Source organism: Primulina huaijiensis, chromosome 16 (genome assembly GCF_012295235.1).
Source record: "Primulina huaijiensis isolate GDHJ02 chromosome 16, ASM1229523v2, whole genome shotgun sequence".
In the NCBI taxonomy this organism is placed as follows: Eukaryota; Viridiplantae; Streptophyta; class Magnoliopsida; order Lamiales; family Gesneriaceae; genus Primulina; species Primulina huaijiensis.
This window is the reverse complement of record NC_133321.1, coordinates 19684039-19707548: the sequence shown is the minus strand read 5'-3', so window position 1 is coordinate 19707548 and position 23510 is coordinate 19684039. Positions and strand designations below refer to the sequence as shown.

Genomic DNA, 23510 nt, shown 5'->3' with positions numbered 1-23510 from the left:
GGTGGAGCCTAAGTAAATGTCGACCACATAAAAGTACGTAAATAAAATAATGACGTCTTCATATTTAATATGTCAGCTTCTCCGTCCTTTAATGACCTAACTAATACTCGCTGTTATAAATGATAATAAATTATATCGCGTAATGAAACCATACTCGTGCACACACCCATTGAATAACCACTCACCCGAATCATTTTTTAGTCTTATGTTGATCAGTTGATGTGCTTCAACCTTTCTCTCGGCTCTTTGCTCCGAAACTCTATCTCCTCATATAAAGTTCTGCAACAGGAGACACAACATCGTCTAAACTCAACTTTTCTTTTGAGATACTTGCAATGTATTCACTGTCAATATAAAGATGTACTTTAATGGTCACAGTGGATTGTGTACGTAATGGGAGCAAGCAAACCAGGAAAAAACTTGTAAAAATGCATGTAAACAGACTGAATCTCGTCAAATAATATCAAGGATATGCGATAGCATAACAAAGCAGATAACACAATTATCAGAAATTACATGTTCACGAGCAAACCAGTTCAGCATTCAAACTGACTAGAATCTCGTGAAACAGCATGAAGACTTCAATAGCTCCTTCATTTCAAGACTTCCATCCACACATAAACAATCAACAGTGCCAACTGATGCAGATTGAAGTTAGTGAATGTGCACTAGAGTCAAGTAAATGCATACTAGGAACTCAATCATTCATAAGTGAAAAACTTATAAATGACGCAATCACTTAAACATATTCCGGACACGATAAAATAACACAAATTCAGCAAGATAAGAACCTTGTTTTGGCCGATGCTCTTCTCTTACATTTAGAGGTACTTACTCATCCAGCAGAAGAATTGTATGTAGTATATCCAGTTGATGCTTAAGTAAAATAAACAGACGCTAAACTGTAAATTCAGGGAATGGCCAAAGGTTGTTTGCATCTGTTTGAAGGTAGACAGCCGAAGCGTCCAAAAGTTAATGCCAGGAGAGTAGTGGCAAAACCTGGCATCATCTTTAAACCTTTGGAAACAAATTATAGATGCATCCAACCGTAGCCCTGGAAAATGCAAGGGAGTTGAAGATTGATCAACATATATTCAAACTAAAATTTGTGAAGCCCAATGTGCACGATGGAAACCAAACTTAAAATATTGCAACGAACACCAAACCCAAAACAAATATTTACTTTTCAACACTCCAATCCTCCAAATATGGAAACAGAACTAAAACTAAGCATTTCCTTCAGCATTTAGCGTTTATATGCATTCGCAAATCAGTAGACAGCCTGCAGATGATATTGTCCTTCAACAATTCATCAACAAAAGTCAGCACTTTTGTTGATTAACAGCTAGCTTTACCTATCATGTACATGTTGGAGTTTATAATATATCAAAGAAACGCAGAGAAACAGAAGATTACTACAGACATCTCATATTGAAAGGGGCCCTTCAAAGGATTATTGCATCATCATTCACTCTAGACTTGTATGGATTTCTACAACCTGTAAGATAAAATATATAATGCTTTGCCCCCAATAAGTGTCTTATAGTAGAAAGATGTTGAAGCTGTCGCTAGCATATTCTAGACTCTCAACAAATGAAAAACCGCGCACCATATGAAAAACAAATATGAATTTAATTATTTCTTTGAAAGAAAGGTATGCATTGATTAAATGAACACAAATGTGAGACATATCTCTTATTTTTAAAAAAAAAGGTAACTATGCAGAGAGACGTGGATATAATATTGAATGACAGAAGATAAAGAGCATAATGTTCAAGTTGCCTTTTACATTGTTAAAACAGAAAAGACTGGCTCTAAATCCTTCTACAAAAAGAGGAGGAATCAACATTTATTCTCTTGTTACTAAACAAAAACAGCAGTTTTCGCAGATATTAGATGCTTCAGCTCCTTCAAATGTTCATCATTTGAAATGTGGAGCGTAATACGAAGATTTGTCAACAATGATTCCTGTTCCCAACTCAAGGGACCAGAAGCATACAAAACTTCCAGAGTGCAGCGATAAGCATGCAACTCTAACTTACGAATACTGACTTCAATTTCTTCATTTGGAGGAAGGGAACAACTTTTCCTCTCAATGCCTGAACAAACTGACTCTGCATCGCTGCTGAGGGTGTCTCTATCTTGCCCACAAGGGGGCTTTAAATGACTATGACAGTTGTTTGGACATCGATCAGCAATGCAACAGCTACCCACAGAACAGGCATCACTGTCAGAACCATTTAATTCAGAATTTCTGACCCCAGAAAAGTCAAGAACATCTTTTTGTTTTCTCCTCTCCTTTTGATTATGTCCATTTGATGTAATGTTAGAGGAAGCATGCATGTTTTTTCCGCCCAGAAGTTCTCTCGGGGAAGCAACAGCATCTACCTTTTCAAGCACTGGGGCAGCAACCAGCCACAGCTCCTTGCCATCTTTTTGAATTTCTCTTAGTTTTCCGACACGTCCATCAAGCGCAGCAATAGTAGAGGACTGATACAAGAGCTTCCTCTTTTGGGGCCTTAAAAAGATATTGGGCAATTTCAAAAAGGAAATCTCATCCGGAGTCTTCCAACAATCTTTTTGTGGTTGATTTTTAACCTTTCCATCACCTTCTAGCACCTCAAAGTTCATTCTAGCTATAACGTCCTCGCCTCCTCTGCAACACTGTAAACAGGAGAAACTAGGAGATCAGTGAATGCGAACAGGGACATCTTCGACATATGTACATAGAAAAGGATACTTCACAAGGAAGACTAATATATGGATCTGCACTACTGTACATGGTATCATTAGCAATAACAATTAATTAATACAAAAAACCAGAAGTCCTATAAAGATAAGCACTCAATAATAATAAAACTTACAATGAAGCATAAAACCCGCAGAAAACGAGATCAACCAGATAAATCAATACATTCATAAATCCAAACTGCTGAAATCAAGATAATATTTCGGCATAAAAGTTGAAATAGAAAGAAAAAAAGAAAAAAAATGTTTGCATTGCTTGCAGGAAAAAAAGAGAAGAAGAAATAGAACCTTTTCCATCAGAAACCATCTCTCATCATGCCAGGTTTGTCTCGTCCTGATGTCCGACTGGGCAATAATTAGTTCCTTTGAGCACCCAAGCAATCTTACCAAGTACTGATTTTGGAAGGAAGCATCCTGGAAACGAATTTCATTGCTCATATTACCTTTTTTACCACGCAAAATCTTCAAGAGAGCAGAAATCTTCCATGAAGATTCATAAAAAACCTCCACAACATCACCGGTAACATAGTGTTCTGCTCCTTGTACAAGAGGAGGGCATGGCCTAACAAGCTTACAAGATACTGTCGCCACCAATTGTTCTCTGGGCAGACCACAATAAAAGTCATACTGCACCCGATAAGTAATGCCATTACCAGACAGTATCTCTGCAGTATTCCATGATATTTCTCCTTCTTCTTTGTTCATTACCTCTACTTTATCCCCCTTTCTGAATCTCATTATAAATGATCTTGTACCATAAATATAATAAAACCTGTGGTGACGAAGAAAAGTGAGTTATTGCACAAAACAATATGGAGATGAAAATAAATACTAATATAAATAAGGCTGCTGAAAGCCCAGCACTTCCTTCATATCAACCATGCTATAGGCTCAATCTTGCAAGAACAGAAGCTAATACAGCAAACACGACTGAAAAATTAATGAATAAATCTATTGGTTTCTTATGTGGAACAACCATAGATGTTATTTAAAGAGACTTTAGTGATTCCATCTTTTTTTTTTTCGGAATACTCACGGTTTTTATCCATAAATCACTTGACATCGCAAAGCCGAAACATATTCCTGATTGCTAATTTATCACCAAATATTAGCCTCTGGAACAACAATACAAACTAATAATTGATTTGGACCAGTTCATATCACAAATGATCTCTGTTGACTTAAAACCTCCAAATCAATTCAAGAAATGTTAATTCACCACAGAATCCTATTTATTTATCAAAAGAAAAAAAAAAAAAAAAAAAAAAACAGGTATGACCAGATTCCCCACACGAAATTTCCAGGATAAAATAGTTTAAGCTGATTTCACGATTTCCCGTATGTATAAGAAATTACAGACAAACCTGTTAACCAGTTCATATTCATGATCATTAAAAAATATATTTAATAACTAAAATTTCAACCAAATAATAAAGGAATTAAATTCTAAATCGAAATAAAACACAATTTTTCAAAAGCCCCAAATTTAAACCGCTGAACAGCCATTAATTTTAAAATTCGATGAACCGAAATAAAACCCAAAAACTTCAACAAAAAAAAAAACACTTGCCTTTTCTTCAAAATTGGATGGATTTTTGTATCAGAACTGCTATATTTGAAGGTTTTGATCCATGCTCTCTCTTTAAAACAGACGTTGATTCTTATCTTGATCGTTTTTAGGGTTTATTTAATTTGCAAATGCAGGGCCTTAATTTTTACCAAACCACCAAATTTGTGTTGGAGCAGGAAAAAATATTATTGGTCACTCGCCTGTTGGAAATCACGTACTCCCAACAAATAACATTTTTTACTCCCAAACTTAAAATAATAAGTAAAATATTAGAATAAAAATTAAACAATAAAGTATTCAACTCCAAAATTATTACCACGAAACGGTCCATATTTCAAAGTAATCTTTACTATATTTACTATGTTAAATTAAATAACTAAGCAATCTGATCATGATATAATTTTAAACTTATTTAAAATATTTTTAGTGCAATGTGTTTCGTTAATTACATAAATAAATACTTATTTTTGATTCTTTAACGAGAAACAATTTGTGACAAAAATATAATGTATTAGGATCTTTGTAGTTTAATATTAAACATCATTTACATCAAAATAATTTTAAAATATAAACATAACATACATAATAAAATGCGTGTATGTGAGCAATGATTATTTTGCATGTAATTGAACTTTGAATGGAGGAAAAAGCATTTTTTTTAGTACACATTTAATATTAATGTTATTTTGCATTTGGTGACATAATAAATATTTTATACGTTGTATATCCCTGAAATATAATAAAACTTTTACAACATATAAATATTTGTTTTGACGTCAATTTGAAGCGACGATTCTTCTTTAATCGGATGATGTTTATTATGTCAATATATCACTTCGACAATGACAAAACTATTACATATTTGGAATATTTTAATAAAATTAAATCCTGATATAAATTAACATGCCTATCAACATTCGAACTGCATATTTTGAGATGAAAACAATCTCTAATATAAATTCAGTGTCAAACCAAACAATTTGACAAGTGATTCGATACAAGTAAAATTATTACATACGATAAAAGAGGGCATATTACTCTTTACACAAAAATTGCAAAGATGAAACAAGGTCTCTTGAATATCAGTTTTATCTCCCATCTCGTGTTTTGGTCATTGTATGACATATCTGCAGCAATATCGATTATAATGTGTCGTCAGCGAAAAAATAGCGTAGCAGCGACGCCATCACTCCAACGCTCAAACTGTTACCTAGCAAAGCATAAACGCAGGAACAAAAAGAAGATTATCGTGAGAAGTTGAGAACTGAAGTCAATTGAGCTTCCCTATTTGACACTCATCGCCTATTTTAAGTGTCGTTTTCCCATGTTAGATAAATTGTAGGACAAAATAGTTGCAGTGTATATTTTCAGAATCATGTTCCATTCCTTGAAAAGCGTTCTCATCATAACCGACAACAAATAAGTCTGCATGTGACACAAGCTGGGATACAGGAAAAACTGAAAACAATTAATGGATGCTTTTGGCAAGTGATTGGAAAGGGCTCTTCTGTTTCTTGTGATTAATATACTGCAGACTCAAGCTGAAGTTAGAGTTGGTTTATGATTCTTTTCTTATTATGAAGAGTGATTGGGTTATATGTAATTGAAAATATCATAGAAGTCAATTGGTTTTGATGCACACTACCGGGACAGTTGCCAAAAGGTAACCCGTGCCTTTCACGTTATCGAAAATAACTTTTCGTGAAACAACAGCATTGTCGTGACTCTGGGAAAACAATATCTGCAATCTTTTTAAGGAATTGTTTGAATGCCAACTATAAGAGAACAAATATGCTTACAGAAAAATATCAAAAAGCAAAGGAGAAAAAGGATACCCATAGCACTCCCCCGTCTTTCTATCAGGCTGATGGAACACAATACTGTTTCAAAGGATTGTTGAAGGGCCTAGTTCCTTCTTTAGATTCCTCCGGATCAGAAATACAATTCTTCAAATCCAGAAAATCTTCTATGGGCCGACAATTTTCAAGCAATTTATCCCAGTATCCATTTAACTCTACTCCTTCTCTAGTCACCATGCTTTCATCAGACGCCAGTACAGGGCCTGGTGCCCCAAGGTAACTATTGACTTGTGCTTTATGAAAAGACAGAGGTTTCCTTTTAGCCTGAAGTTTGATTACATAAATGGTTTGCCACAACATGTTAGCAAAAGAATCTGAATAAAAAGCAACAAAAATTGCTACCGTTTATTAATGCCAAAATAATTGTGGATTTCAAACCAATTAGCCTCAATCAATATCAGTCATAGAGCATAATATAGAATTTTCAACCCTTTTTACAAAGTTTAATCTTATATACAAGCTTGGCAATACCAACAAATTCTGAAAATTTTAAAAAATGCTAAAGTTAAATGGTGTGACAATGTTAAAGTTAAATTGAATCAAGTGGGCACCCTACGAATAGATGGTAAAACAATAGCAAAATAAAGTTTCGACATGTTTTGACATTTCCATATCATGCATGGAGTAACTACAGACCATAAATTAATGTGATATGCTGCCTAGAGATATGTATTCGCTAGTAGATCTGTCGATGCTATGTAGAACAAGAAAAATAAAGCACAGAAAGAGAGATACCAGGCAAAAATGTCAAGGCCGAGAATACTGCACACCAAACTGCAAAGGGCTTAGAATAAATTTTGCGGTTCAAAATAAATCTCTCTCAGCATAGAAATCATCTTTTCATGTGTATCAGAAGTCTGCAACAAACAACGAAATAGCATAGATGCACAAAAGTTTTAAGAAATGGTAAGGCGACAATAAATAACAGGCTAAACTTGATGCCCCGGTGCCTTCTCTTTTCAGTACTTAGGTTTAGTGAGATCCCTGGTTATATAAAGACACTTCACAAGACAAGAAAATCCGGAATTCAGAAAACCATCTAAAAACTGATTTTATGGAGAATCATATTCATTTTTGAGCTAGATACTTACAATGTTTATTAGCCCAAACTGAAAGGTAAACATAGCATAACAAACCTCAAATCCAACTACATTCTCCACAAAGAGCATAAGTGGAGGCCGTGAAGTCTGAGGGATGAGTTCGAGAATACTCAAAAAAGATGAAGCTATAGCATCACCCGACCCTTTCTGGAGACCTTAAAGTATAGTAATTTTAAGAAACTAACAGCAATGGACCAGGAAAACATGATTCCATTTTCCAAAAGCAGAAAAACACAATATAATGTTAAGGAAAAATAAACAAGGGAAAGCAATCCATCACCCTGTCGTGTGTAAGGTAGGCAAGGAGGGGGGGTGTTAGAATTTTTTCTAAAAATCATGTTTCTGCACGTATATAAAAACATGATAAACAAATATGCGGAAACTAAATCGAGCGTTACCTCCAGCCATTGAATCATCTTTTGATTTTTCTGATTTTCCTCTGATTGAAGCCTTCTAAACACTTCAATCTCTCTATAGATGGTGTATTATTCTGTATGAGATTGTATGTTTAGTGACCTCAAACGCTTGTATATATAGGCGTCTCATACCATCAATGAGTTAATGTGGGAGCACGAGATTCAAAAGAAAAATTGTTTACGCATCTCAATTTTTCTAAAGTTGATGTGCGTACGCAAAATTTTGTCAAAAATTGTGTGCAATAGTCGTCGCCATTGTTGACACACGTTTTTAATTTTCCTTTTGAATTTTCATTCTTATATGTGTCATAATTTCTTACATTCTCCCACTTGACACATCTATCTCATTTACCATAGGAGAAAACAAAATACATGAATCATGGCGACCAGTTGTCTAAAAGCGAGTATGATCTTCCATGTATCACAATGCATTATGTCTCTCAAATCTGTATAACTTAATGAATAAACCCAATGTATATTCGAGGTCCAACTTTATTGATATTTTTCTCAAAATAACTGAATATGTACATAACTGAATATGAGAAATATCATAACTGAATGCGTTTCATTATCAAAACAAAATGTATATAACATAAATTTATTATGAATCAAATACATCAGTAATTACCATATGATCCTTTAATATCTGAAATTTGCATGCCTTTAGATTAAAAGATCACCAATTTAATGCTAACGTGTTCAATGACCACTTTATTAACACGTTCTCCAACGGTTTAAAATACATTATGTTGATATACTTAATTCGACCACCGCTTTAGTCACGAAGAACATAACTGAATTGCATTAATATAGTCTTAATGGCTTAGACATAGAATTCATAATTCTAAACCCATAATGAAACTCCTTAAAATACACCACACAATAGTGCTTCAATGACGAATTTTGACTCAATAGTGGAAGTAGCAAATCACTTTCCAAATTGTCAATTCGTCTCACATAAGCATGTAAAACTTTAATACCATAAAGGTAACCCAAAACATTTTGCAGCTTTTTTAGTGGTCAAATACTTATATTACTCTGATAATAATTAAGCTCCCACTGACTTTTTGGTATTTCAAATGACCCATAATATTCTCAACAAAACTTAATGAAGAGATAACATTGTAAAACCTAAAATACCACTAATGTGAGACATGTTTCAATTCATATCTTTTTCTTAATCTTGAAATATTAAATATTCATCATCACTAGAGAAGAATTCTTTATGTTGTTCGATGTTGCCTAATGAGACTTTATTTGTTCTGAAGACTCATCTAAAAAAATGAATGACAATTGAACCAACTTTCAGACATCATTACTTGCTATTGAATTTTTTATCATTCAATATTTTTATGAGCATTAAGACATATAACTTGTGTGGATGAATGAGCATCATAATGATCAATATTATGAATTTGATCGCTCCCACTAATTAAGTCATTTTCAAGAAATTAATATCAGAGTAATAGCAATATGCTGCAAAATTAATGAATTCATGCTAACGTTATGAAACAATAAACCATATGTCATGTTTTATCCATGTAAATCATGATCTACATATGAATCACTAACATAAAAATTGTCTGTGGACCGAATTTTTAATTCAATTAGATTCATACAACTTAATGATATAAATATTAAATTATATTCAATTCTCAATCCATGTGAATAAATTAAGAAAATAATTCAATATTGTATCCTAATTAATTATATTTAACATAACGAAATTTCTTGTGAGATAAATTTCAATGTTCAAATATAATTAATTACAATTTATATCCCTTATAACCAAATGTGATCCTTATAATTTATGTATAATTTTAATTCAATCAAAGATGCTGTGGCTACTCTTCAATTAATTAAAATTATACGAATCACTAGGATATTAAATTCTTTATGCATAAAATATTTATTCTTCATAATTATTCATCTCAAAATATTATCAAAATGATAGAATGATTTTATGTAATTTATGTCTGTTATTATTAAATGTAATTTAAAAATTAATGTATAATTTTAATTCAATTAAAGATGCCATAGATATTCTTTAATAAATTAAAATTATACGAATCACTAAGACATTAAATCACAAATTTTTAAATATTTATGCTCTTAATAAATGTCTTTCATGTGATTCTCAGCCCACTTAATATATAATTTTGCATAATTAAGGATGCTGTGGCCAAACCTTAATTATTTAAAATTAAACGATTCACTAGACATAAATTTTGATTTTATAAATGTCTTTTATGTGATCCTTAACCGACTTAATGTATAATTTCTCATAATTAAGGGTGCTGTGGCTAAACCTTAATGATTTAAAATTATACGGATCACTGGACAATTTTATTTATTTATTTATTTATTATACTTAGTAAATGCTCTTAATGTGATCCAAATCTACTTTAATGTACAATTTCTCATAATTAAAGATGCTATGGCTAAACCTTAATTATTTAAAATTATACGGATCACTAGACAAAAATTTGGTTTTACTTAAATCTTTATATAATAATATTTAGTAACACAATCAACACTTTCCAAGAGTGTTCCCAGGAAATATAGGTAGTGCTAAGGCCCTTTAAATACCTAACTCCTAGTCAGAGTAACATTCTTCAGGGAGACCGGTGGCAAGTCAAGGCAGTTTAAACCGATCTATTAAGAACTCCCTCAGATCATGTTTTCTTATGTCACCTTATAATTATTATTCAACTTAATTATCCACATTTATGTGAATCTTAATAAGCCAAAATTTTTCATTAAATAACTTTATATTCACATTTTTAACTTGATATGAACAAATACTTTCCCCATCAGTTTTTCTCTTCAAACATAGTAGTGATAAAGTGAGGATTACATTTATGTGAAAATGTGGATTCCTCATCAGTTTTTCTCTTTTATCAGAGTAGTGATAAAGTGATGATTATTTGTTTATTTGTGAACATCTGAAATATTTTATTTTAAATATTATATTCACATCTTACTTATGTTCATTTTAAATAATAAACAACTCAATATAATTTAATATGAACATAATGTGAATATTTACCAAAATTATTATTATTATTTTTTTAATATTATTTGCATTTTAAATTTCAAGAATAAATGAAAACATAATATTAAATTTGCATGTACACATCAAACACTTATCCATAATATTTGACATTATATATAACATGCAAAAATAATTTCTAAACATGTATCAAAAATTACATCTAATTTGAAATTATTTTAATGTGTACAAATTAAATATTAAATTTGCATGTACAAATCAAACACTTATCTATAATATTTAACATTATATCTAACATGCAAAAATAATTTCTAAACATGTATTAGAAATTACATCTAACTTGAAATTATTTTAATGTGTACAAATTATTTGACCAAATGCTATATGCATACCGAATTATACATATAACTTAATAACACATTAATCTTTATTTATTATTATTATTATTTAAATAATAAATAAATTTTTACGACAATTGATTCAATTGTCAAGTTGTGGGTCCAGCAACATTAATTTTGGGTCCCGCGTTAATTATTATTAAATTTATTATTATTATTATTATTTATTTTCATTATTAAAATAATAATGATAAAAACCGAAATTTCCCATTGTATTTAATCAGTGGGAACCGAAGCTTTCAATTGCATTTAATCAGTGGGGCCGTCAACTTTAATAATTTCAATGCATGTAAGTGATATTGAAATTATTGATCGAATGTATGACTTTTAATTTCATTGTCTTCTGCAATTTTTTCAGAAAAAATTTCTCTCAAAATTTTTTGATCATCTCGTATCAAAAAACTTTTAGAAAACAATTATAATCTTCAAAAGTAGAACATCAAGCGCAGCCGTCAACAAAATTCTCAGGTAAGTTATTTATCCGATCTTCAAGTTTCTTACGTAAATTTCAGAAAGAAATTTTTAAAAATTTTACGATATCGGATTTTCAGAAAATGAAAAACAAATTTTCAAGGCAGAGGTATCACGGCTCTGATACCAAATGTTAGAATTATTTCTAAAAATCATGTTGCTGCACGTATATAAAAACATGATAAACAAATATGCGGAAGCTAAATCGAGCGTTACCTTCAGCCATTGAATCATCTTTTGATTTTTCTGATTTTCCTCTGATTGAAGCCTTCTAAACACTCCAATCTCTCTATAGATGGTGTATTATTCTGTATGAGATTGTATGTTTAGGGACCTCAAACGCTTGTTTATATAGGCGTCTCATACCATCAATGAGTTAATGTGGGAGCACGAGATTCAAAAGAAAAATTGTTTACGTATCTCAATTTTTCTAAAGTTGATGTGCGTACGCAAAATTTTGTCAAAAATTGTGTGCAATAACCGTGGCCATTGTTGACACATGTTTTTTATTTTCCTTTTGAATTTTCATTCTTGTATGAGTCATAATTTCTTACAGGGAGCCACACTTCTGCTTCATAAGAGTCAAGGTCAATAGCACTCAAGGTCAGAATGTCCCCAATCATCACAAACGAATGTAGATGTATTAATTACGAGATTGGCAAAACACTGGTACCGAAATCATAAAACACCCATAACTTGCGTATATATACAGACATGCATGCATATATTATTTTATAAAAAAACGAAAAGTTAAAAAGTACAAGTGAAGGATAAGACATCATCCTAACTAACGTAACAAAGAGGCAGATTAACAACAAAATTGGATGCCTTAACTCGACATGCATTCTTACACAGCTACTGTTCCAGCAAATACAGATAATTATCCTACTGATAAGAACTAAATGGGATTTCTTTGAAACTATATCCCCGTTAATTGATACTCTCCAATAGTTTCAAAAACTCCATCCAACTCAAAACTTCTTCAATAAAGTCATATAAACTTCAGAGATAGCAAAAATCAGAAGAGCTCTCACAGATTAGATCAATTGACAACGAACAGTCTTTAACTGAGACAACAGATTAAAAGTGAAACCTCGTGGGGATGATGGCCAAAATTGTGCTCATATACATCATTCGCTATGTCGCTGATGTCAAATGCTTCCACGACTTCCGCGTTCACTCCCGCCTTCATCAACGAATATCTCTATGGAAACCATTCACACAAAAAAGATCCCACAGTCACACGAAAATCCCACACGTATTCCGCAGGAATATCTAAAAAATGAAGATGTTTTACCATGCCACTGTAGAATTCCAGAACCCGCCATAATTTCTCCTCTCCCTTCTCCTTTCCAGCTCAATCTTGCAGCGAACTCTCTCCAAAGTCCAAACTGTTCAAACTAGAGTCCATTGGCGCAGTGAAGCCCGTCTCCGACGCAAATTGTATTTTTGTTGGGCCTGGACCAACCAATTTGTTTAGATTTGGGCCTTCATTCTGGACTTTCTAAATGGTTTATATTTATATTTATTATTTTAATTAAAAATTAATTAAAAAAATACGTAATTAAAATTTGTTGATATCTACGAAATAGTAATTTTAACTATTTGTATGTATTTGACTAAAAAAATAGGTGAGGGATCGAATTCAACTTGTCAGACTGAATCCAAGAGCCACATTTTCCCTCCATTCCTCAAATTTGAAAAACAAGGAACACATTCCTCTAAATCTTTGCAGATGGCGCCGCCCAATCCCAACTCAAAGCCCAGGATCAGTTCCAATCCTTCTTCCTTGATGTCGTCGCGGGCAACCCCAATTATTGGCGATGATGATTTCCAAGATCGCCCTTCGTCATCAATCTCTGCTTCGAAAACCAGCTCACTCAGATCTCATGACACAACCACCATCCGAACATCCAAAAAGCTGAAGAAACAGCATCCCGGAAAGGAGAACAGCTTTCCACTCGAGTTGGAGCTAGATTGGGGTTGTGGGTTGGATTTCATCGAACCAACCCTCGATTTATTGGATGCAAAAGGAGTCGATTTACATAGTGATGCTTCGATGGAGTCAAAATTATTGATACAAAATGAAGAAGATGAGCAAAATTTCCGCGGTGAAGAGTTCTTGGAGGAAGGAAGCACGCAGCTTGACGTGTTGCTGAAGCTGTGCAACGACGTTGACGAGCGGGGGATTGGTAGTGATGGGAGTGGTTTAAGGTTTTCGGAGGAATATAAATTCGATGAATTGATATCTTGTCCTATCTGTGGAGCTGATGTGTCTGGTGCGAGTGATGATAAGAGGCAGGCGCACACCAATGAATGCCTTGACAAAATGGGTGACGCGAACGATGTAGTACCTCTTTGCTCTTATTCTTCATTGGATCATCTGTTACATGCTTGCTGCTTGCATATATTCTCGTATCATTGCATGTGGTTTGGAAAGTTTTGTGATGAAGCTCTGCAAGTCTGTTTCCACAATCTTGAATAATTTTTGTGTTAGGATGAGAAAGTTTGTAGTTAAACTAACCAAGTTTGAGGAAAATTAATTGCGAGCAAAGTTTATCCGTTATTCAATGTTAATGACCTGGGAAAAGCCTTGCACATGAGAGATTTGCATCAAACGTTCAAGTATGGGTCCAATTTTTACTAAATTGAAATTGCTGAAGCTTTTAGATGTTTTGCCAAAAACATAGGAGAAATCTCTTTACAAACAATCTACACCGAGTCAGGTATCTGCTGACTCATTCTTATTGAAATTGTTTGCTGAAATGTGGTTACAGATGCTACCTTTTTTTAATGTTATAAATTTGAACCATTGTGTCCTTTTTCCCTTAAAAGTATCCCTTAAATGTAATCAATATCTATTGATTTCATAGCATTACGCAAGACACCTCAATTTTTTCAGGTGGCAGTTTATGGTGATGATACAAGAACATATCAATGCCCTGGACAAGTTCTCGATGCTTCTCCCCTTAAATCTACTGATAAAGATGCTAATGTATCTCGAGTTGTGGAATGGCTGCGGAATTTGGGCCTAGCCAAGTATGAAAATATTTTTATAAGGGAGGAGATCGATTGGGATGCGTTCCAGTTGTTGACAGAAGAGGTGTGTTTTGTATCTTAGGACTATCCCAGGAATATTATGAGGCCACACATTAGTCATGAAATTTCAAAGAAACAAAAAAAGACTAAAATGGGTCTTTTCTGAAAAAATCAGATAAATATGTTGTGGAACTGTTCTGTGCTTGAGTGTAGATAACTTTGTTTACATCAACAGATTTTCCTCTCTCCAGGGATAAAAACTTATGTTGTGACTGGCAGCATGACATCAATATATCATGCTTACAAACTTAAGATTCACTAATCTTTGCTCACTCAGATTTTAAATTCAGTGCAGGATTTATGAAAAATGCTGTAGTCGAATATCATTTTCTGCCTGTGTTAGAGAATGATCAAATTTGGTCTAGAGTCTTAATGTGCAATCATGCTTGAATTTTTTTATAGAGGTAACGGTCACTTGTTAAGTCTTGTTATTTGACAGAGTTGGGGGTTCATGTAACATATTGGTGTGGCTTGTTACTTAGTGGACCTTATATATGGTAAATTTCAACCAATATGAAATCGTTGTTCATTGGTTGACCAAAATGTACTGAATATCGCTAGCTGTTTCCTGACAGGAACTATGCATCATTGGTGTTTCGGCACTTGGTCCAAGAAAAAAAATTATCCACGCTCTTAAAGAGTTGAGACATGATTCAACGAGAGCAGATGAACCAACGACAGATGTCTCTAAAGGTGTTGCTGATGAGGCTAAACTCGCAACAAACAAGTTGATTACTGATTACTTTTCTGGTCCTCAATCTGAAAGAAAAAGTGTCAGGGTGACTTCTAATGGACAAACCAATGTTAAGAGAAGCCAGGCAAATCGTACTCGAAGGAGTAATCAACGAAAAGATTGCATCAGGAATGGAAAACAGAAAGATGTTCCATTGTGGTGTTGCATACCAGGAACAACATTTAGAGTGGTAAACTTTATATTATCAAGAAGAAACATCACTATCCTTTCATTATGTATAGTTTACCACACTGATCCTGCAAGCTTCTTTTTATTTTCTGTTGGAAATTTGAATAAAAATTATATCTCATGAATGTGGGATTGCCTTTTGGCTCTCCACATTCTTGAGTTGGTTATGGCTCATTATTGTGGAGTGTCTTTTGACTTTCCACATTCTTGAGTTAGTTGAAGAGTTTTGGCTCTTCATATTCTTGAGTTAATGGGAAGATTAATTGAATTAATTAATCTTGCATGACTATTGGTGTGCATTTTGGAGCTTATAAATAGTGGGGTTCATTTCCTCATTTCAAGTACGTGAAAATCTTTTATCTTTCAAGCATTCTCTTGCATTTCATATTGTTAGCTTTCCATTTGGCCTCCGTTAAATCTCGTTGATAATGTAAAAGTACGTTTTCAGTTCGCCGTAGTAGTGTCTCGTGCTAAGTCACTGCTGGTTGTTCCGTTGTATCCTGGGAAACAGACGTCCAAGACGATCCTCGAAGCACATACAGGAAGGGACGAATCTGTTTTAAGGAAACTGTACATGCTACAGGACTCTGTTTGGTTTTGCTTTCTTTTACACGATAGTCATACTGTAAAAATCACATTTGTTTCGGTTATTGCTTTATCTCTATAAGTTCGTTTCTACGCTATTGCTGTTATCAATTTTTCTAACATTTTCTTGTCTGCTAATTGTTCTTGTAATTGTGTATTTTATTGATCAACCTCGCCCATGTGATTAGCAACAAAATTTATTACAGTTATTAATGGTTTTATTGGTTTTCTTGTTTTAAAATACTCAGAATTAGTGATGTGTCATGCGAAACATTCTCTTATATTATTCAGTATACAATCCCAACAATTCAGAATATTATATTCTCTGTATTAGAGTAGCTGATAATAACTGTGAATTCCATGTATTTTGCAGGATGCCTTTAAGTACCTAAAAAGAGATTGTTCCCACTGGTTTCTCACTCACTTCCATTTAGATCGTAAGTCCTTATTATGGCTCTCGAAGGATACTCTAGAAAATGACATTGTTTTTATGATCATGCTTGTTATAATCAAGAAAGCAAATTTTTTTCTGTTGACTTGATTCATATTTTCTTGTAATACTGGTGTTGATAATTTAAAAGAAACCACCATTACATGAAGATCAGAACGGGCATTATATATTGAATTTCCAGACTGAATATGTGTGCAAATTTGATGTAGATCCTTACTTCCTATAGGCAGACTATGTTCAGTGTTCTGAAGAAGCTGGATTTTCTAGGAAGTTGTTGGTGGGCTGGAAACTAGAAAATGGGGAACAAAAACACAAATAAATCTTAAAGAACATGTAACATTGAATTGACAATACAGCTGTACGATAAGCAGTTGCAACAGACTTCGCATGATTTTGAGGAAATAGTTTGATGATTGGACCCCCTTTTTTTAAATCATTTGGGAGGAAAATGCTAATTAATACATTTATGTTGTGTTTGTATCTGCAGATTATCAGGGACTTACAAAATCGTTCTGTCACGGGATTATATACTGTTCCTCAATTACAGCAAAGCTGGTTAAGCAGAAAATTGGTATCTCACCAGACAAAATTAAAGTTTTGCCCCTCAACCAGAAGATAAATATCGCAGGAACTGATGTGATGTGCTTTGATGCAAACCATTGCCCTGGTGCAATTATTATCTTATTTGAACCGCCCAATGGTAAGGTGTGGACCAGACTTGTTAAACAAATATGTATTCTTTTGCTGTTGGTGTTTCTAAGATTGATCTTTCCGTTGTCAATATATGCAGCCCGTTTTGCATACTGGGGATTTCCGGTTTGGTGAGGAAATGACAAAACTATCTTTTTTACAAGTTTGTCCCATCCACACTCTCATCCTTGACACCACATATTGTGACCCTCAGGTGAGTAAAGCCCTTAGGGAGATATTTTGCTCAATTCACACATCTTCTGGGTTTTTTTCGGATAATTTTAAAAAGCTACTTATTCTTAACTTGTTAGCATATACGGCTATACCTTTATGCTGCAGAATCAATAGTATGTGTTTTCTTTCTGTCCTGCAGTATGACTTTCCGAAACAGGAGGCTGTAATTCAGTTTGTCATTGATTCCATTCAAGCCGAAGCTTTCAACCCCAAAACATTGTTTTTGATTGGAAGCTATACCATTGGTAGCATCTATTCCATTATTTTTTTACGACAACTCGATCCATAATGCTATAATCTTCTATGATTCTGATTTTAGTCTTTCTCGGACTGGAATTCTCTCTCCATAATGCTATAATAATTTTTTCTTGCATTTTGTCCATGGACAGGAAAAGAAAGGCTTTTTATAGAGGTGGCAAGAGTTCTTCGCAAGAAAATATATGTCACTTCTGCGAAACTACGCATCTTGGAATGTTTGGATCTGCAAAAAGAAGATATGCAATGGCTTACATTAAATGAACAAGAGAGCCATATTCATGTTGTGCCCATGTGGAGCATTGCCAGTTTCAAACGGCTGAAGCATATGTCTAACCAATACATGGTAAATATGTTTCCTTAGTATGTCAATCTCATGGATCACATAATAATTATCTGTCTTCAACCTTTTGTTTTTATAATTTCATTCATGAATGGCTATTTCATTCAATTTTTGACAGGGTCGATATAGTCTGATAGTTGCCTTCTCCCCCACTGGCTGGTCATTTGGAAAAGGAAAGAAGTCTACCGGAAAAAGGTGGCAGCAGGGTACCATTATAAGGTGAACTAGGTTATGAAAATTACAGAATACTCACGTAGAGTTTATTTTTCCGCCACCGGGTAAAATTATGCCTAGCAAACACCAATGTGGTGCCACACCACTAATGAGTTCAGTGAAGTTAAGTTCCATTAGATCTAGCTCGAATTTCTGTACTCATGGATTTGATTGTTTTCAAGTAGTAACTGAAACTTGAACATTGATTGTTGTATTACTTTTTCTTCAGGTACGAGGTACCATATAGTGAACATAGCAGCTTCACAGAGCTGCGGGACTTTGTTAAGCTCATTTCTCCGGTGGACATCATCCCTAGTGTCAATAATCATGGCCGAGATTCTCATAATTCAATGGTCTCTCATCTCTTAGCTTAGGCAGTAAATGTCTTTCGTGTGTATTAATGAATTACAATATTAGTTGTATTTGCATGTTTTCCGACTTTCTTGAAGTGACAAATTTCCAGTTTTTGTAGGGGTCTGCGTAAGACCAATGGCAAAGCCTAAACGTCCGCAAAACATGGAAGAATATCAGTTCTTATCTTGTGATCAACAAACACAAATCACACCACAAGAACCTCACAAATTTATCACTTGCTCAAATAAAACACTGAAACTTGCTATAAATGGTACACTGTCATTTAAATCCCCAACTCCAAGCTAAGTTTATTCACTGATACCCTCTTCATAAAATACATAAAATCGTGAACAAATAATTTTCCCAATTCTTTTGCTTGTCACCCTCATTGATACACCCTTACAACAGGAAAGAAATATTTCTCCAGAACTAGAAGCACGTGATGCAATAACACTGAGCATTCGGGAACTCCAAAAAATAAGAAAACTCGTATGAATGGGTGCTCGAACCCCAAACTTTGAACTTTCTGCTCAATGTGGATGCCCTGGCTATGAGGTCACGTGTTCTTAATTAATATTTAATCACTAAATAACAAAGATTAATTAGTGTAAACAACGAAAATGAGTTTAAAATGTTCATTTGGGCTTATAAAATGTTCGTCACGACCTCTTCGTAAGTAAGACATCCCAAAAATTTCAAAACACAACAACAACAATATACGCTTGAAAATAACATCAAGTTCACAATCAACCAAACAAATATCCTACAGTCGCACTGACCAAGGCTAGACATAACATACCACAAATAAAATCCAAAACAACATAAAAACTTCACAATACAGCTACACAGGGCATTTCCCTGGAAAAAGTCTCAAACCAGTATAATATATAGATATCTGAGAACTATGACACCAACAGACTGACTACTAAGTACCACTGGCTGACGCTCCATCAGATGTGTCAAATCTCCTGGAATGACCTGATATGCCATAAAAAACAACCACAACATAATAAGAAAACAGGGATCGGACCCCAGTACGACAAACCAATAAAATTACGACGTATATAAAAGAATGTAATAATACCAAGTAAATGCAATGATATGCGATGCACGAATGGAAACAATGGAATAACAGATACCAAACGGAGTCCAAACGAATAGTATCATCAACAGTAACAGTGGCCACCCGTGCCAGAAATGCAGCATCAAATCGCCGCTCGTCCATGCACGTAGCATCGGGAATGTAAGTAGCTAAGTCAAGTCGCTCGTCCCTAGCTTGTCATTTGAGAATGTGGCTAAACCTATCTCACTCGTCCCTCTGATGACTCAATATATCTCAACAGAATCAATATAAATCGCTATCAAATGAGTCAAAGCTCAATATGTTATGCCAATACAATTAATGCATGAAATACAATTAATGCATCAGAATAAACATTCAAGACACATAATAGCAAACAACATTCACTGAATATTGTACACACCAATATAAGCATCATAATAATATAGGTTTGAGCGTACCTAAACTATAACTTACAATACCACAGTAATTTCTTAAGGTTTTTCTGATGAACTCGTCCAACGATATAACCTACAATATAAATTCGCTATATACTTCAATATACTGTATTCCAACTGACTAAAACAATTTAAATCGAAGCGGTTAAAAATCGAATTGTCGGATGCTTATAAACCCATTCAAAATCTGGAATTTTAAGCTTAATACTTCAAGAATCTTGGCTTAAATGCACAAAGGCGATCTCGTGAAGGTGGCTCGCCAGAAATACTGTTCACGGTCAGAAAACAAGCTGGATAATAGGGAAAAACTTAATTCTTCACTTACATAAACTAATCTACCAAGAACAACCATGAATTGAAGCCAAAACCTTACCTAAAACCAGATCAAAGCTCACGTTCACAAAAGCTGGAAAACAAGTCGATGGAGTTCGAAATCTTCCGATTCATGGCAGGAAAGAGGCTAAAAGACTGGAGGAAGAAGATTGCTGTACTATTCCTCCTGCTACTGGCGACGTGACGTGATGACCGCAGAGAGAAGAGAGAAAAGCGACGGGATGCAAGTCTAGGAGAATATCTTTTTGAATTGAGCGATCTGCTAAGTTATTATTTTTCTCAAATGGGTTGAGTTTTAATTAAATTTAAATGGGCTGGGCTCAAATGGGTATTGGGCTCTCACACTGACTTTCGAGATGGGAGACCTGATATCCACTTTGTGCAGGGTGCGGCACCTGAGGGTTGACCACCTGATATTTAATGCATACACACTGAGGAGCAAGATGGCTCACATGTTTAGTTTGGGGAAGATTTGCAGCAAATCACTTGTAAACAATGTGGATCTCATTGTGCTGTGATGCTTAATAGAAAGATTGAGGATCTTGCAATGGTTGTTGACTATGCCATGTGTCGTTTTTTGGAGCTTTAAACAGGGCAAATTTTGAAACTAAGCATCAGGGTCGAAAATATGGAAATTTTGTTATATTTTTACTCTGTGCTTGGCAACAAGTTCTTGATAAATACCCTCTCATATGTTATATATATGCAAAATATATAGCTGACACCCTGCCAATTGGGTAGGACTCCCCTAGTAACTAATTCATATCTTTCTCATTAGTTAAATATGCTAAAGAATTCATATGTAGCCAATCATAAATAAAATATATAATGAAAGGTTACATTTTTCCTAAATCATACAAATACTGCAAAGAAGTGAATAAAATAAAACAGAAGAAAAAGGCCTTTGTGTCAACGAGTAATCAATTCTTCTTCTCAAATGTCAGCTTCTATCCTAGGCTCAAAAGAGAAAGCACAAACAAACTCTCTGGTTTTATCATCATCTGTGTAGCAGAGTGGCAATTCAATCCATTCGTTTCTGACCAAACTGCACATAACATAACTACATACTTCTGCAGAATTCAAACAAACTAACATCTCATCGCCAGCTCCACTACAATTTATATCCACTTTCTTGCCATAAAATTTATGCGAACTCGCTGGTGGCATTGCTGCTATCTGCTGCCATGCGTGCATATTTTGATCCCATTTCCATACCCGAAGACTCGCACTTTCGAAGAATTCCGAAAGCAAAACAACATACATCTGCCCCCCACACTCAACAATATCAATTGAGTATTCTGAAAAAACTGGCAATAGCCTCGGGTACTCGAAGAATAATTTGTGGGTAAGGTTGCAGGACACCACCGTGCCGGAAGAACTAAGGAAATACAAAATTTCGTCCCCATTTTCAACTGTAAGTGCCGACGAGTACTGCCTAAATGGGCTCCTGTGCATATCTGCGGACACAACATTACCACTGGTCAAGAAATACTGCGAATGATCATCGTCTTTTTCTGCTTCACCGGAGTTGTTGATCTTTTGGCCGAGGGAAATCTCCTCTTCCCATTGATCAGTAGAAGAATTGTATATCTTGAACGAGAGATTTGGGATATGGCCCAAGATTAAAACAAGCTCAAATCTTTCGGAATTCGCCGTCATCGAAATGGCAAGAATTGGTTGCTGGGAGATTGAATTCAGAGCTGGGATGATGCGGGTTGAGCGGGTGACAGGGTTGCTGACAGTAAAATCACCATTTGTGGAGTGGAAACAAATCAATCCACCAGATGCAGCAACGGGTATCAAATTGCTGCAAGATTCTTGATTCTTTTTCGTCTGGACCAGAGGTAAGGGATACAATTTTTTCCAGTTTTTTTCGGCAGAATCGAAGACTACTGGATGCTGGCTAAGGTGGGGATCAGAATCCACCATGAAAAACCAGGGATCGCGAAATGGAACTTGAGAACAAGCAAGCTTGAAAGTGGCAGAGTCCGCCACTGATTTCCATTTCTTGCACACTGAAGTTAGGCGTAAAAAAGTAGATGTAGGCAGCCATGAAAGAACTCTTTCAAGAAGATCTTGATGGAGTTCCTGAAGTGAAAATCTTGTATCCTCCCGGATTTCAGAGAACTTTCTCTTCTGAGTTCTTCTCAGAACAAGATCCTCCCCAATCTCCATTTCATGAAAGAAACTAAACAAGAAAACAGGGTAGCACGATCAAAGAATGCAAAAGGGCTGGTGTATTCTTTCGAGAAATATGACAAGGGCTGTGGCCTGTTGGGGCTTATGTTGAGGAAGTTCGGTGGGAAGCTCAGATTGAGCTCATTTATACCCAAGGATTCCACGGGTTGACAAGGAGTAAAGCAAAAGATTGCATTTTGACAAAAGATTTGTTTAAGAATGAGGCACGAGAGGGTGCGATGTTGGGGGAAAAAGAAAAAGCTGAGAAGGTTATGTTAAGACAGATTTAAAAGAAATAAATAAATAACAGAGAATTTAATCCTCACGAGGAAAAAGAGAAGTCCTTAGCGTCATCACGGCGCCGATGGGGTTTCTTTTGGTGGCAAAAGTGAGCAACAAAGGGACCCTATGATCACTTTTTGTTGTTTCCCATCAACTCCTTCCATGTCAAGAAATGATGGAGCTTAGGAAAATAAAATCTGATTTGATGCGGTTTCTACTTCACTTTAGGCCCTTTCTTCATTGAAGTAGAAAAAAATGATACGTGGGGATGGGATAAATTTAGCTTAGAATCACAAGGTTGAGATTTGAGGTATAATAAGTGTGAAAGGAGACCGTAGAAAGTGAAAGCTATATGTTGACATTGCTTCCAATGACTCGAGAGGAATCTATCTATCCCTCGTGTATTCGATTTTCTTTTCTTCTTCTTTTAACATCGTCATTCTTTGAAGTCAATGCAGAATCCAAAGCTATTGACTTT

The 23510-nt window shown here is 34.6% G+C and overlaps 4 protein-coding genes across 22 annotated transcripts; 1 reads left to right on the top strand and 3 right to left on the bottom strand.

Moving 5' to 3' along the window:
• Nucleotides 1-49: 49 nt before the first annotated feature.
• On the bottom strand, nt 50-4526 carry LOC140960830 (uncharacterized). Of its 9 annotated transcripts, none has more exons than XM_073419123.1 (5): nt 4319-4526; nt 3037-3520; nt 2043-2664; nt 792-1054; nt 50-344 (listed from the first exon to the last, which is right to left on the bottom strand). In XM_073419123.1, the coding sequence occupies exons 2-4, from the start codon at nt 3484-3486 to the stop codon at nt 822-824; spliced, it is 1305 nt and encodes a 434-aa protein (XP_073275224.1). In that variant the 5' UTR covers nt 3487-3520; nt 4319-4526; the 3' UTR covers nt 50-344; nt 792-821. The 9 variants fall into 9 exon arrangements, 7 of the variants coding, with proteins under 7 accessions (XP_073275224.1, XP_073275226.1, XP_073275223.1 ...); XM_073419125.1 differs by having other exon boundaries at nt 50-279; XM_073419124.1 differs by lacking the exon at nt 50-344 and adding an exon at nt 409-638.
• A 1128-nt stretch (nt 4527-5654) lies between these two features.
• Nucleotides 5655-12902, bottom strand: LOC140961949 (tRNA (cytosine(38)-C(5))-methyltransferase 2-like). 11 transcript variants are annotated; one of them, XR_012172420.1, is made up of 4 exons: nt 7558-7598; nt 7314-7424; nt 6913-7034; nt 5655-6380 (listed from the first exon to the last, which is right to left on the bottom strand). XR_012172420.1 is itself a non-coding variant. In XM_073420750.1 (3 exons), exons 1-2 carry the CDS (start codon nt 12765-12767, stop codon nt 6178-6180), a joined length of 363 nt encoding a protein of 120 aa, XP_073276851.1. In that variant the 5' UTR covers nt 12768-12897; the 3' UTR covers nt 5655-6059; nt 6154-6177. The 11 variants fall into 11 exon arrangements, 2 of the variants coding, with proteins under 2 accessions (XP_073276851.1, XP_073276850.1); XR_012172418.1 differs by lacking the exon at nt 7558-7598 and adding an exon at nt 12669-12902 and having other exon boundaries at nt 6913-7424; XR_012172415.1 differs by lacking the exon at nt 7558-7598 and adding an exon at nt 12669-12901 and having other exon boundaries at nt 6913-7432.
• Nucleotides 12903-13245: 343 nt separating this feature from the next.
• Nucleotides 13246-18919, top strand: LOC140961948 (uncharacterized). Its single transcript, XM_073420748.1, has 10 exons — nt 13246-13922; nt 14478-14678; nt 15250-15597; nt 16555-16618; nt 17120-17337; nt 17423-17536; nt 17696-17801; nt 17946-18157; nt 18273-18373; nt 18597-18919. The coding sequence occupies exons 1-10, from the start codon at nt 13311-13313 to the stop codon at nt 18739-18741; spliced, it is 2121 nt and encodes a 706-aa protein (XP_073276849.1). The 5' UTR covers nt 13246-13310; the 3' UTR covers nt 18742-18919.
• A 2456-nt stretch (nt 18920-21375) lies between these two features.
• Nucleotides 21376-23118, bottom strand: LOC140961605 (F-box only protein 13-like). Its single transcript, XM_073420249.1, has one exon. It carries the CDS (start codon nt 22745-22747, stop codon nt 21506-21508), a length of 1242 nt encoding a protein of 413 aa, XP_073276350.1. The 5' UTR covers nt 22748-23118; the 3' UTR covers nt 21376-21505.
• Nucleotides 23119-23510: the final 392 nt, after the last annotated feature.